Consider the following 13328-nt stretch of genomic DNA (forward strand, 5'->3'; position numbering starts at 1 on the left):
CGATCCCAATACGAAGTTCGCGAACATTAGGGATATCCATCGGGCTCAAATCGAAGCGGGTGAAAAGGAGGTTATCACGGCTGAATCCAGCGACTCTGAATGCCCTAGTGAGGCTGGCAGCTGTATTGTAGTGGGTGTGGTTGAGGATCAATAGTTAATAGTAATGAGGAGGTTGGGTTGTGATCCCATCGTTTTTGTGGTGCCAGAAACAGGGGGGTGCCAGGAAGTGGGTATGTTGACTTAGGGCTAGATTGGCCTTGCGACTGCTCGATAGGAACCTCGCCGCCGATAGCAAACGTACTACCGGACAAATGTTCGTTTGAAATGGATTCAGAGACTTGCTTTGCAAGCTCTCGGAGTGTGGGTACAGAAGCCATTCTGCTCTTTTGGTCTGTAGGGGCGGTGAACTGTTGATCGTAACGTTAGTTGAGACGAAGGTGGAAGTCAATCGATGGATGTTGAGATGATGCAGAGTGAAGATGTTGTAGAGGATTACAGGGAGAAAGATGGATTATATACCTTCCAACAATATTTCTCCGATGGACAAGGAATTCAGTGAATGCCTAAGTATGTTGGTACCGTACAGATCACAAAGTAAGTTCACTTAGATACCACAAGGTGGGTCAAGCAGGCAGCTGAAACTCAATAGAGTATTCGTCGATTTCAAAAGGTGTTGACCGTTGCAGGGCTGTATTGAGCTTGAAGGCAGGCATCAAAGACAAGTCTGCTCGGTAGCCTAATTCCTCCAGGGCGTTTGTAATATACTAGTAGGTACTTAGAGACGTGAAAATGCCTCAACAAGTCTTCCGATCCCAAATGCTGCGACGATGACTGACTCGGGACATTTTGAGATGACCAAACTGTACATCACCACAGGGTCTGAGCTGTCTATGTGCCATCATGTGGAACGGCCAATGATTGAGTACAGCTACGGTTGAGCTTGAACCTGCGAACCGTGTGGAGAGTAAGTTATCGGCATCTCAGACGATACACAATGTGCTCTTCGTCTAGCCGTCCTTTCCCGAGAACCCTTGCAATTGATAGGAGACCTACACGTCTTTTGGCAAGCCAAGGTGGCTGTTGAACGGGTGGATTCATTCCGTGCTTGGGCACCGTCTCCTCTCATTCAACGATATAAGCATCTTCCCAGGCGTAAAGTGGTACTCGTCTAGTGACAAAGTAAGGTAGATTGGATACTCATCTTACTCGTACGTATTCCAGTTTGCTTCTTGAGCTATATCCGCTTAATAACGCCGTACCTGCACACGCCAGCCTCAACTTTGTAGGCTATTGGGGAATTCACCAAATATTACATAGCCTCCTTAGTGATTCATAGTACACATCTCTTCCTCAGCTGAAGCTGCGACGTTTTGCGCACTCTAAATGCTCAGAGGCCCTTTTCAACCTCTGCAAAGGCCTCTGCGAAACCAGGCTCCTTCTTCGTCTCTGCCCATATCCTCTCCTTGAGGCCATTCCCCTCAGATGTGTACATCACAGCTGGCCATCTGAATTCATGTTAGCTCGATGATCGCTCGATCCTCAGCTCGGGAGATTCTTATAGTTTGACTTACGGCTTGATAAGTCCGTCCGAGGTGAAGCTTCCGTGACTCTCTCTGCCCTTTACTATTGCCGCATCAAGATAGCTCCTAGCGCCAACCTCCACGCTGCGGCCGATAGTTTTCTTCATCAGGCCCATGAACCATGACTCGCTTGCTGGCTTGACGATGTTGGTACCGCTGGTAAGGCCCGAATTGGCGAGATTGACAATGATCTGGTTCGGGTTGACGTAGGTCGCAAGCTTTGCTACGAAAAGCTGGCCCAGGAATTTGGACTGCTGATAATTCTTCCCAGATTCCCACAGGGTTTCTTTGTCGGCCGGCTTGAACATTGAACCCGTCACCATGTCCTCTTCTGGCGTGTGCCAATACGTAAAATCCGAGCTGACGATAACTAGCCTCGCCTGGTCTCCCGCCGGCTTCTTCTGCTTCATGACCGGGAGTAGAAGTAGGGCTAGTAATGTGGTAGAGAGAAAGTTGACTTGGAGCATCAGTTCGTGGCCTTCCCGGGAGACTATAAAGTTTTGGGCGACCACCGCAGCGTTGAGGATGACGATGTCGATCCGCGTCAGCTCCTTCTTGCACCTTGCAACAAAGTTTCTAACACTCTCATATGACTCCATTTCCAGGTGCCATACTTGGATCTGCGCCATGGGGAATTCCCGTCGTAGGCCTTCGGCGAGGGCCTCCCCCTTTGATGTGTTGCGGACGCCCATAATGAGGCGACCGAGTGAACGCTCAAGGAACTGACGGCTTGCTTCGAGCCCGAGGCCGCTACTGGCACCCGTCATGATGAGAGTGCAATCAGACAAGTCGAATTCTTCCGGGATCTCGGCTGGTGTGATGACGGCCTGGCGGTACAGGAAGGATAGCGGGTTGGCTTCCCAGCCCGCCTGGCTAGCCAACTCATTGGACATTTCGGGCGATTAGTAGGCAGAAAGTCTAGGGCTTGGTGAAGATTGTAGCAATAGCTGCGTCGTCTGTTTCTGGAAACAAGCTTGAAAGAGCTCGAGAGGCGACGTCGACGTTTGATATATCCCGCCGGCCGATCCGACAAATATGGAGCCAAGAAACACCAAACAAGTTGAGAGGGCCCCTGGTTCCAGCTCCTGCTCGCCTGTGGTCGGAGAAGGGGCTATCTGGTGTGGTATTTGATGTCATGCGGTCTGCTCTTGTGTCGCAGAACCTTTGACTTTTGACCGGGTTCCCCCACGGGGGGCGCGGTGTGCATCGAGGACCGAGCGGGCGGACGTTGAACGGTCTTGAGACGCGCCAATGTCCCTCCGGGGGACCGGACGCTTATTCGCGCTTGGATTGGGCGCTTAAGGAGTGTCGAGGTCTATCATGCGTGCGACGTCAAGCAACCCTCCAGCTTTGTGTCATTCTGGTACAGGTGCTGGACGGGGCCTGTCAAGGTCAGTGATGGACGTTTTGCATGAGGGGCTGTTTCGTCGCACGATCTATCGCAAGGTCGACTCAGCGCAGGGGTCAGGGATATCGGGATGTTAGGGGTCCATGACGCTCGGTGTGCGAGGTCTAAGAAAAGAAGCAGTTGCTTAGTCACCGACTGCAACGCTATTGACTTGAGTGTCGAAGCAGTACGGTGACACTGAGGCATCGTCTGAATACCTGGGCTGTAGGTTGCTGCTCCATCTGATGGATGAGATGTATCTAAGCAAGGCTTTTGTGTGAATGTTTCAACAGCCGCTAAGCTTTCAGCCAGTGTATCGGGGTGGCATGATGGGAAATGCAATTCGGTGGGGACAATTCACACCGAGACATACCGAACTGGCCGAGTGCACAAGGTTCGGTGTACAAGGCACTTCGCTGAGAGGGTAGGATGACTCAGCATTCCGATAGTGGACCGGAGGGACTTCGGGTGAGGCCGGCCATGGCCTGTGCTCGAAGACTGGTCACCATAGTTAGGTACGTAGACAAATCTGCCCCTCCCCCCTCCAGCTTGATTCGCCCTCGGATGGTGGGGTTAAAGGAAAGATGGGCGGGACCTGGAACCAGACGAGTGGGAGAAGAATGCAACCTTGGCCTTTCTGGACGCCGTTTCGTCCTTTGCCAAACGTCGAGTCTCGTCACCGCCAATCCGCTGTCACTTCTTCTCGAACCACTCTCATCCAAGCACCTACACAATCAACGACTACCCCTCCCTCTGCCTCTCCGGCCCCAAACCACCTGCAGGATTCGAGAAGCGAAGAACCTTTGTTCCCTCTCGTCCTATCTAACTTTCTCTTTGTCTCCAACCTTTCCCGCTCACACCCGGACCCCAGTCTCCACCAAAGGGACCACCTCCTCCTCGTTCCTCCTCCGCCGCCGTTCTCTTAGCACTCCCGATCCCGAATATCCGCCAGCCGCAAAACATGTCCGGTCTCGACGCCCCTGAAATTGCCGCGGCCTACGATGCCGTTCGCTCCGACAAGGACGAGACGAGCTGGCTCCTCATCTCCTACGCCAGCGCCGTCGGCAACAAGATGACCCTCACAAAGACGGGCACTGGCGGCCTGTCCGAGCTGGCCTCGGAGCTGGACGACTCACAGGTCCAGTACGCCTACGTCCGCGTCGAGTACGCCAACGACGTCGAGAGCAAGCGCGTCAAGTTCGCCTTTGTCATTTGGATCGGCCAGAACACAAAGATTATGCGCAAGGCCCGCGTCAGCATCGAGAGCAGCGAGGTCAAGAGGGTGCTGCCGCACCACAGCATAACGGTCAACGCCGATCACAAGGGCGACTTGGACGAGGACGACATTGTCAAGCGGTTGCGCAAGGCTGGCGGCGCTGACTACAACGGTGGACGCGGCTAGATGCCAGGCTGGCTCGCGTAACCCACGAGGATTGTCCTTTTTTCGAGACCAAAGGGGGAGAACAAAAATCTGCACGCATATATATTTCAAGGAGGAGTTCAGAGAGTGGCTGTGGCCGGTGGGATTTGAGCTACGAGTACAACGGTATCTGGCCAGGCGGAGGCGCTTCAGGGAGCGGCATGCATACTCTTTTTAAATACAGCATACACCTTGGATAAATATTTTGGAACCCAACATGGGGACCGGGCGCAAGCCGAGAGAATCAAGGGACTTTTATTTCTTGTCAAGCAAGCCATCTGCTAGTCCCTCGCCCAGGCGCCAGCGATACGCTAGTGCCTGAGCATGAAAATACGGCTCAGGAATTGGGACGTCTCCTCCGCCCCTCGACAACAGGCTCTTGGGAGATATCCCATTCGGTCTCCATTGCCGGAGTTCAGATGCTGCCTTGCCTTACCACCCAATCTCCTCCCACCATATATGACCCTGGACAATCGGACCTCAGTTGAACTATGTCCTCTTCTCGAGCTAAAACAGCGTCGTCCTCTGGCGGTTGATCAGCATCTGGGACGATTTCTGTATCGTCGGCGCCTCCACATTCGGGGAAATTTGAACATGGAGTAAGCCGGTGTCTTAAGCAATTAGGCCGTTGGCATTGAGCTGGAAAGTCCACCATGTCATCTGGGACGGCCGACGTTCTACGAGTTCTCCCAGTGGTCTCCCCGGGTGCGCAATCGCCCAAGCCAAGACCCTACCCTTCGACAACCCACTCCAGAGTTGTAGTCGGCTATTGTTTTAGACACCGGGTTCACTGTACGAAGGGTCGCGGAAGGTCCGGACGCGCTTGCTTCTAAGCATGTATGTTGGCTTTCCTGGACTTTTCGGACTCGCTGGATGGACAAGCGGTTGAATAGCAAATATGGACTAGCTTGGAGCAACGACGAAAGAACTTCGGCGCCTGAAACCGAAGAGCAGAATGAAGAACAATCACACATGCCATCATGATAGCTGCCTGAAGGTTTCGAGAATTGCCACACGAGCGATCCGTATACAAGCCTGCGAGCGGCGCAGCTGCCATTGTTATACTCAAAGATACAACCCGGGATACACCCTTTCTCGATGAGCAATTAACACAAAAGTCCACTATGTAGCCGTCCCTAGCCGCTCGGGATAATATTGAACATGTTTCTGACAGAAAGTATTCCCTCAAGAGCCAAGCGGTGGAAAAGGACTTTGGTTCTCAGCTTGGCTTGGCATGAGGGTGCGCTATGCCACGATAATCCCTCTTGGCACTCGGTCAAAATGTGAATAGGCATGGTTACACCTCGCATCGGGTCTTCGGCCAAAATAAGCTTACTTCAAGGAGACTGTTTGGGACTTCGGGATGCTAGTAATAGGCAGGCACTGGAACTCCATGCAATGCCAACGTCCTGCCGTAGGTAGCTAGCCGAGGGATTCCATCGAAATATTAACCGCAAAAGTCCCTCGCTTTGATTTGCTCGCTTGCTGTTTGCATCGCGAAGCCCACTACATTTAGTTCCCTTTACTTACTTTATACCAAGGAACTACTAACTCTCTTGTTAGTTAAACTCCTTTGCTACTCCCATCTCGATTGCTGTTCAGCCTTTAGGGGATACTCAAAGCATAGTCACAACAGTCGAGTTGGAAAGGCCTGCGACCGTTATCTATGGCCTCTCCCAAACCTTTTGTTAAACCATTCCTTAACAAAAGTCAAACTTTGGAGATCTCCGTTGAGCCTAAGCTCAAATGGAGAGTTGAATCAGCCCAAAACTAGGGGGTCATGCTTGGTGCCAAGCCATTATAAGAACTTCCGTCAGTGTGGACCTCTCAGTCACATGTGGCACCAAGACAGAACTTCAGTCACTGTGCCCAGACCTCAACCTTATGAGGCTACTTAGTCTATGGCATTGATACACGAGAAGTCAAGAATTCGTATATTGCTGCCAAGCTTAACCCTGGCGGCCCTGATCTATGTACTGCAACTTCACTATGACTTGGCAGATCCCGCAGGATTAAAATTGGACTTCGAAAACTTTTACATGCTTTGATTGGGTCGAGTGTAAAATTATCGAGGAAACTAAGTCTCTTATTGAGACTTCGGAGTAGGCAGTGTGTCGAGTCTGATTTATTCTAGTGGGAAGGCAAGCCTCATGACCGAGGCTTGAAAGGTTCAGCCCCTCACTCGCGGAGTATAAAGATTTGATCAAGTCTCACTATTCATGAGGTTCCAATCCACCTGCTCTCATCATCAACCGCAACCTCTCAATTAACATCAGAGAGTCTAATTCAATCTACTCTACTCACCATGAAGACTGTTCTCTCCGCACTCGTGGCGGCCACCATGGCTCGCATTACTTATGTAAGTCGCGGCTCTGACAACCTACCTTTTTTCTATGGGTAATAGACCCCTTTACTAAATCTTGCTTTATCTAGGCCTCTCCAGTCGATTCTGGCCTCGTTGCTAGGGATGAGGGTGTGATCCCCTACCCCATTGGCCTTCTGGGCTGGGAGGGGCCCCTTACCCCCGGAGGTCCTGATGTGTACTACGAGGGCGCCGACATCGAGGCTATCAACGCCCAGATTCTCATCGACGCCCCCGAGGCCTCCGTCTTTGTCAACATCACCGAGTCCGGTGTTGAACAGAGAGATATGCACGACAATAGCCCTCTCGAAGCTCGCCAGGTACCTATTCTCACCACACTTCAACAGCAGTCTTACTAACGAACAACAGGCTTATTCTCAAACTTGCGGAGCTGGCCGCTGGGGCCTCGTGTCCCAGATTGATATCCAAACTGGCATCAACCACTTGTACAACGTCGGTCGTTGCATCGTGCAGGCGCGTCAGTGCATCCGGACCACCTGCAACCAGGATTCGGCCATTGCGTGGTGCAACGACAACACGTACGCCATCAACGTCCCCTGCCGCACCGTCGCCGACTTTGCTTCCCTCGCCATGTGGGAATGCGTCAACTGGCGCGAGATCCCCTTCCCGAACCTTCCCTCTACTCAGCGCTTCCACGAGGCCGAGCGCTGGAATGTTATTCTGTCGGAATGTGGCAACTTCAGCCCCGGTGGCCAGCCAGTTTGATTCTCGCTCGAAGATCCTGGCAAAGTCATTGCTGGCTACAAAAGGAGCGCCGATGCCTCGATGTTTCTTTCTTGGCCACAAACACGCGCAGCCAGTAGAGCATGCGGCCGAGTTCAGATCAAAGGAGGGAAGACAAGCCGGGTCGATCTCACATGTTGAGCCAAATGCCCTCACAACTCCACTTCTTAATTCATTTATTCTCGTGTATTTAAGTTCTCAGAGGTACCGAGAATTGCTTCTTTTACTCGTGCAGTTTTACTTATTTCTCCCGCGAACCACGTAAACGTTGATACTTATAGTTTGAGGAAATTCAGTGTCTTCCAGCACATGATGTCGCCGCAAACATAATGTTCTCCACATTTGCTTGACGATCCCGGTTTGGTTAGACTACGAGCTAAGTTAAAGGGTTGCCTAGAATCTAGAAGAGGCTTCCGTCCAACATGACCCAGAGATCTTTCATTCATCTCCCCGAGGCCCTGTTAAATTTCTAATTGATATCACTTGCTTGACACCGCTTGTTAGAATCCATTCCTCAGCCCTCGTCTTCTAAGATGGCCTCATCTCCAGATGACATCGCAGTCTCGCTGGCTGCATATCGCTCATTCATCTCAACGCAGAACCGCCGCGCTCTCGATATTTACGTACCATTCATTGCCACCGCGGTACCTGACGATGTAGAAGATGATGAGGACGTCGAAGAACTCCGCCTGGACGGCCTTAACACGCTTCTTGACACCACCATCAAAGACTTTGGCGTTTCAGAGCCCAGCGAGATTCTTACACGTTTCGATGAGCTGGCGCCGAGGATTGGCCTCGACGGTACCTACGTGATGCAAGAGCACGAAGGCACCTCTGAGGAGCGTGACGCTATTCGTCGCGAGTACCTCTCCGTCATTGAAGAGAGTCTGAAGCGAAAGTCTAGAGAAGACGTGCGAGAAACCATTTCGATTCCCGAGGACTTTCGCGTGCTGGCCAGGCTCGTTGACGGTATTGTGGGCTATGGGCTGCCCGTCTTTCGGAACCGGGCCCACCCGGCCTTTTGGTGGGGTTGCCGAGATGATCTATGCCCGCACGCCGACAGGGTGATGACACCTGAGGACCTGACGCAGCACGCGGGCCTCCCAGAGTGCTGGCAAATCGCGGGAGGGTGGGCGCCTGGCACAGGGCCTGATGCCAACTTCAGCATTGTGTATAGCCGCGAGTCTGACGAAGATCCTTGGAAGTGGAGGTACACTCTTTCTACGCTGGATCACGGCTTACACATCTTTGAGACGATTCCAGAGTTTCTGGCCTGGTACGCGCATTTCAGGCAGTCCGACGAGGTTCCCGGGCCTGACGAGCTGGACGCCAATAGTCTCCTTTTCGGCGAAATCTAGCCATGGTTTGTGGCCTCGAAGTCGGAATGAAGGAAAAGGAAATCATTGCCAAATAGTTCCAAAACGAGATATACAGGCGATCTAAGTGAAGCCTACTACGTCCACCACAAATTCTTGTCATCTCACTCCCCATCATCTAGTCCACAATGCCCACAAGAATGCACTTTGTGAATGAATCATCATTTCAATCAGGTCACTATAGGTTGTATGTAGCCACGTACTAAGGGAAAATAGGCCGCACTGTCGAAAACTTTGGCGAGGAAGGCAGTGGATCGGGTCTTTGAGGGCTCTCACATACTTACTCTGCAATGCGGGTAAAAGTGACACATAACTAATCATTGAACAAAAGGTGATTGAGAGGAATTGGCGACATAGCAGCACCAGGTTGCAGAAACCATGAACTCACTCAACAAGACGAAACGTTTTTTTTTTTTTGTAAATCGATAATCAACATTAGGAGTTAGCATCAGCTTCAGAAGATCTCCTCCTGAGGCCACTGTTCCCATACTCAGCTGCCGCTGGATAAGTCAAACAGCCAGAGAGGACATCCTTTGGTCTTTAGCTGCGTTCTACACCTCTTTTGATAATTCGAAAGCGCATGACGTTTCTTGTGTACAGTCCCTCGTATTTGTTTTCTTCTGATCGCATGGTAATCATAGCCTTGTTGGAATTCGCTTAGGCATATCTGATCTTACAGCTTATGCACGTAATATTGCCTCAAGGATACGAGGTAGATCGTGGACAATTGATGTAAGTCAGCCTTGGCCAGCGTCCGACTAGCGAAATTCCTTCCCGAGGCAATATCTTGCGGAGGTCCTCATAGGCAGACCTGCAGTCGAATGGACTCTCGTAAGCCCACCATCTTACGAGCGGTGTGGGAAGATCCGGCCACAAACAGAAGACATACATGGGCGGAATATCGACAAGGCCCAAAATGTCGTTACATTACCATATTGAAACAGGTCTTGGAGTCATACCGAAGATTGGTGGACATCAATATAAATAGGACGAATCTTTCCACGGTACCTTGCATCATATCAACTCCAGACCGTAACCAAATGCTTTGTGCGTCCATACGTTTATCAAAGAAACCTAATTGCCAACCTTCCTCATTCTATCCAAAGACAACTTCGAAATGGTCATTCAAGCCATCCTGAAAACAACCGTTCTTGCTGCTGGTGCAATAGCGGCAACCATTTCCGCCAGGAACGATGATGGAACCAACAGTTTCCGTCTATGGGCCAACATGCTTTACCCCGATTCTCCAGGCAATGGGCCTATTATCCAGGGTTATGAGCTCGGCTACGTCTCCGACGCCGCATGTCAAGCCACCGTGATCCTGGTACCCGAGAGTCAAGGAAGCATGTTCTATGCCAATAATAATACCCTTGGCGTTGACTTTGGCGGCGACTCATCCTCCTTTTCCGGCATGGTGGTGCCCTGGCGCGGGCCTGCGATGGTACCTAGCGGTAGACCAGTGGAGCTCAAGTGCGAAGACGGTACACAAGGTCTCACCCTCAACGAAAACGGGGTATACTATCCCGGGGAAATGGGTCCAGATTTTAATGGTGCATTCATGGTGTGCGAGAATGGAGCTGAACCGTTTTTAAGCTTCTATGGTTGGGGTCAGAGGCCTCTATGGGGCTGCACTGTAATTCAGCTTCTGCCTATCTACTAAAGCCCAGGAGCAGATTACCTTCCCTTTGATATGTGCCGGAAGGAAATGTGTTTAAATCACTTGCTTCGATCGCTAGCACTATGTACTCGATATTGAATTTCAGGGAACTGCATAAGTACGTATACAATTGAGTAACATCATGTCAATGTACAGTAGGGTGTCAAAAGTTCGTGTACACCCTCCCAGTGCGTCACCTATAGCCCACTAACTACGTCTCTTTATTACTATAAATATCTTTCTAACTTAGGTATAAATAATATAACTTAAAATTTAATAAAATACTTTAGTATATAAAGTATATAAAACTATTTTTTATATATTTTAAAATACGTTATATTAGTACTTTATACTATAATATAAAGCTAGAGTTTGAGATAAAAATAAATCTACTAAGAAGTACAGTGCTATTCGCACTTAAACAGCCCTATAATCTATTATAATAAAAATCTCTTAAAACTTATTTTATAAAAGATTTATTTAACGCGTTTATAATAAAGAAAAATATAATATAACTTAGATATATACTAATATTATAGTTAATTAGTTATATAGTGATTTTCGATTTCTTTTTCTTATTATATTCAAGTTTTTATTCGCTGTTGAAAAGTAGTACTTTTGCGGGATACTGTGCGCTGCACACGAACTTTAGACACCCCACTGTATGAACATCGTGTTGGTAACTCGACATTCTAGAGAAAGTCCGTTCAGGGCATGCTTCGGGGGCTATAGGATGTGACTCGGGGGATCACTGTATTTCTAGCGTCAACCGATGTTAGCGGCCGCCATGCTGAAAGTATACTGCCGGGTTAGTGCAGACCGTCTGCCTATCGAAACCAGCGCACATCACTTTGTCCAAGTCCCTATTCGATTCCACCATCTCTATTTCCAGCACCCGTACTATTATATCCGGACTCTGCAATGAACTTATATCGATGTATCCTTGATAATTGGATACTCCAGCATATTCACCTTCGATACATCTGCTGTTTGAATTGGTCCCCACAGTCTAAGATTCAAACTACATATGTCATTCCTCTTTACCATACAGTGTACGTAATTGAAATCCCTAATGATCTGGGAAAGGGGAGAGTAAGTTCGCACTCTCCAACAGATTGAAACCCTACACAGTTCAGATATCCTTGTTGAGATTACTTAGGCTGAGCTTGGAGTTAGCTAGTCAATAGACATCCATGTAGAGGTACGGAATCCTGGTCAAGATCCTCGATGGAGAGCACAAGGTAGATTTTGCCGTTGGCCATGAAGCACCTAACTAAAATCTAGCGACCTCGCCCCTCCCGGACACAGCCTTTGTACAGTGTGATAGCACCATGACATCAAGGTAGACCCTAAGCCGGCCCCCCAAATCTCTTCATGCCGAACTTGAATATGAGAGGGAGACCTGCTCCAATGCTACAAAAACGACAAAGGATATCTTTTTTTTTTCTTACCTGTTTTTCTGGTTTCTTTTTTTTTTTTTTTTTTTTTTTTTTTTTTTTTTTTTTTCTTTTTTTTTTTTTTTTTTTTTTTTTTTTTTTTTCCACCTTCCCGGGGGGGGGGGGGGGTTTGTTTTTTTTTTTTTTTTTTTTTTTTTTTTTTTTTTTTTTTTTTTTTTTTTCCCCTCCTCTCCTTTTCTTCCCTTTATTTTTTTTTCCCCCCCCCCGGGGGGGGGGGGGGGGTTTCAGTTTTGATCGTTTCTTAGGAAATAGGATAGGTTCTCAAAATGAACGACTTGTACCAACGCCATCAACCTCCCCCTCTCTACCACACCGGGGTATGACCGTTCGACCGACAAGTTGAATCAAATTAACAATCGATCTTCCACTTCGTGGAAATTGTGAGTTTTCCTAGACCTCGGGCTCGGCCTGTTCGGAAGCTTAGGGTCCGTCCACCCAGTAGTGTTGTTCGGGCTCAAGTGAAAAGACTGTGTGCACATCCTACTTGCGCCAGCGGCTGGAGGGAGCTTCTGTTTCCGAGGAGAGATGGTGGAATTCAAGTTTTATCTTTCAGGTGATAAAGCTTAGGCTTCCGCAAATTTGTTTTGGGTATCAAAAATCCGACTGTTTTTGTCGACGCGAATGATGCCTTTATCCAAGGGCCGGACACAATCGTGAGGTACGGCCCAGGTATCCCTATAGTTGAAATAACAGTCTTTTGGCATATAAGTCCTGTTATTGCTGCCGTCGACAAAATGCAGGTCTGCGCGATCTTGGGTATCTGGGCTGCCGGCAAGGAATAGGTGTGTGTCGGTACGACCTTGAGATTTCGTTGACGTGGGAGAAATTATAGAAATGCGAGTGTGGCTATCGTAGCCCAAGGTGATTCCAGGACGTCCCTTGGAATTGTCATAGGTCCAGAAACCACCATCGCACCAGATGACCCTGCCTATCTCCGCACAAGCACCTGGCTGGCTTTTCAGACAGCCATACAGATCATCTGGCGTCGACAAATTCATGAAAAAGCGGTCGAATCTCTCGCCTCTTGTTCCTTGATTCCCTAAGGATTTGTAGCTGGCCGAAGGCACATAACCGCTCAAAGATGATAGGGGTATCGGAGCAGTAAGTCAACATACCCACTTCCTGGCACCCCCCTGTTTCTGGCACCACAAAAACGATGGGATCACAACCCAACCTCCTCATTACTATTAACTATTGATCCTCAACCACACCCACTACAATACAGCTGCCAGCCTCACTAGGGCATTCAGAGTCGCTGGATTCAGCCGTGATAACCTCCTTTTCACCCGCTTCGATTTGAGCCCGATGGATATCCCTAATGTTCGCGAACTTCGTATTGGGATCG

The 13328-nt window shown here is 49.4% G+C and overlaps 6 protein-coding genes across 6 annotated transcripts; 4 read left to right on the top strand and 2 right to left on the bottom strand.

Annotated features, from left to right (window-relative positions):
• Positions 1-1387: 1387 nt before the first annotated feature.
• Positions 1388-2473, bottom strand: CTAM01_16930 (retinol dehydrogenase 12; the record flags this gene model as incomplete). Its single annotated transcript, XM_060532922.1, has 2 exons — positions 1388-1505; positions 1572-2473. The coding sequence occupies 2 exons, from the start codon at positions 2471-2473 to the stop codon at positions 1388-1390; spliced, it is 1020 nt and encodes a 339-aa protein (XP_060372495.1).
• A 1455-nt stretch (positions 2474-3928) lies between these two features.
• CTAM01_16931 (cofilin/tropomyosin-type actin-binding protein) lies at positions 3929-4369 on the top strand (the record flags this gene model as incomplete). Its single annotated transcript, XM_060532923.1, has 1 exon — positions 3929-4369. One exon carries the CDS (start codon positions 3929-3931, stop codon positions 4367-4369), a length of 441 nt encoding a protein of 146 aa, XP_060372496.1.
• A 2323-nt stretch (positions 4370-6692) lies between these two features.
• Positions 6693-7475, top strand: CTAM01_16932 (uncharacterized protein; the record flags this gene model as incomplete). Its single annotated transcript, XM_060532924.1, has 3 exons — positions 6693-6746; positions 6821-7069; positions 7119-7475. 3 exons carry the CDS (start codon positions 6693-6695, stop codon positions 7473-7475), a joined length of 660 nt encoding a protein of 219 aa, XP_060372497.1.
• Positions 7476-8026: 551 nt separating this feature from the next.
• On the top strand, positions 8027-8851 carry CTAM01_16933 (uncharacterized protein; the record flags this gene model as incomplete). Its single annotated transcript, XM_060532925.1, has 1 exon — positions 8027-8851. One exon carries the CDS (start codon positions 8027-8029, stop codon positions 8849-8851), a length of 825 nt encoding a protein of 274 aa, XP_060372498.1.
• Positions 8852-9986: 1135 nt separating this feature from the next.
• On the top strand, positions 9987-10529 carry CTAM01_16934 (uncharacterized protein; the record flags this gene model as incomplete). Its single annotated transcript, XM_060532926.1, has 1 exon — positions 9987-10529. One exon carries the CDS (start codon positions 9987-9989, stop codon positions 10527-10529), a length of 543 nt encoding a protein of 180 aa, XP_060372499.1.
• Positions 10530-12546: 2017 nt separating this feature from the next.
• On the bottom strand, positions 12547-13089 carry CTAM01_16935 (uncharacterized protein; the record flags this gene model as incomplete). The annotated part of the gene is made up of 1 exon (XM_060532927.1): positions 12547-13089. A coding segment is annotated over one exon (543 nt), but the record flags the coding sequence as incomplete, so codon positions are not given.
• Positions 13090-13328: the final 239 nt, after the last annotated feature.

Source organism: Colletotrichum tamarilloi (genome assembly GCF_030869305.1).
Source record: "Colletotrichum tamarilloi strain Tom-12 chromosome Unknown Scaffold_286.1, whole genome shotgun sequence".
Lineage (NCBI taxonomy): Eukaryota > Fungi > Ascomycota > Sordariomycetes > Glomerellales > Glomerellaceae > Colletotrichum > Colletotrichum tamarilloi.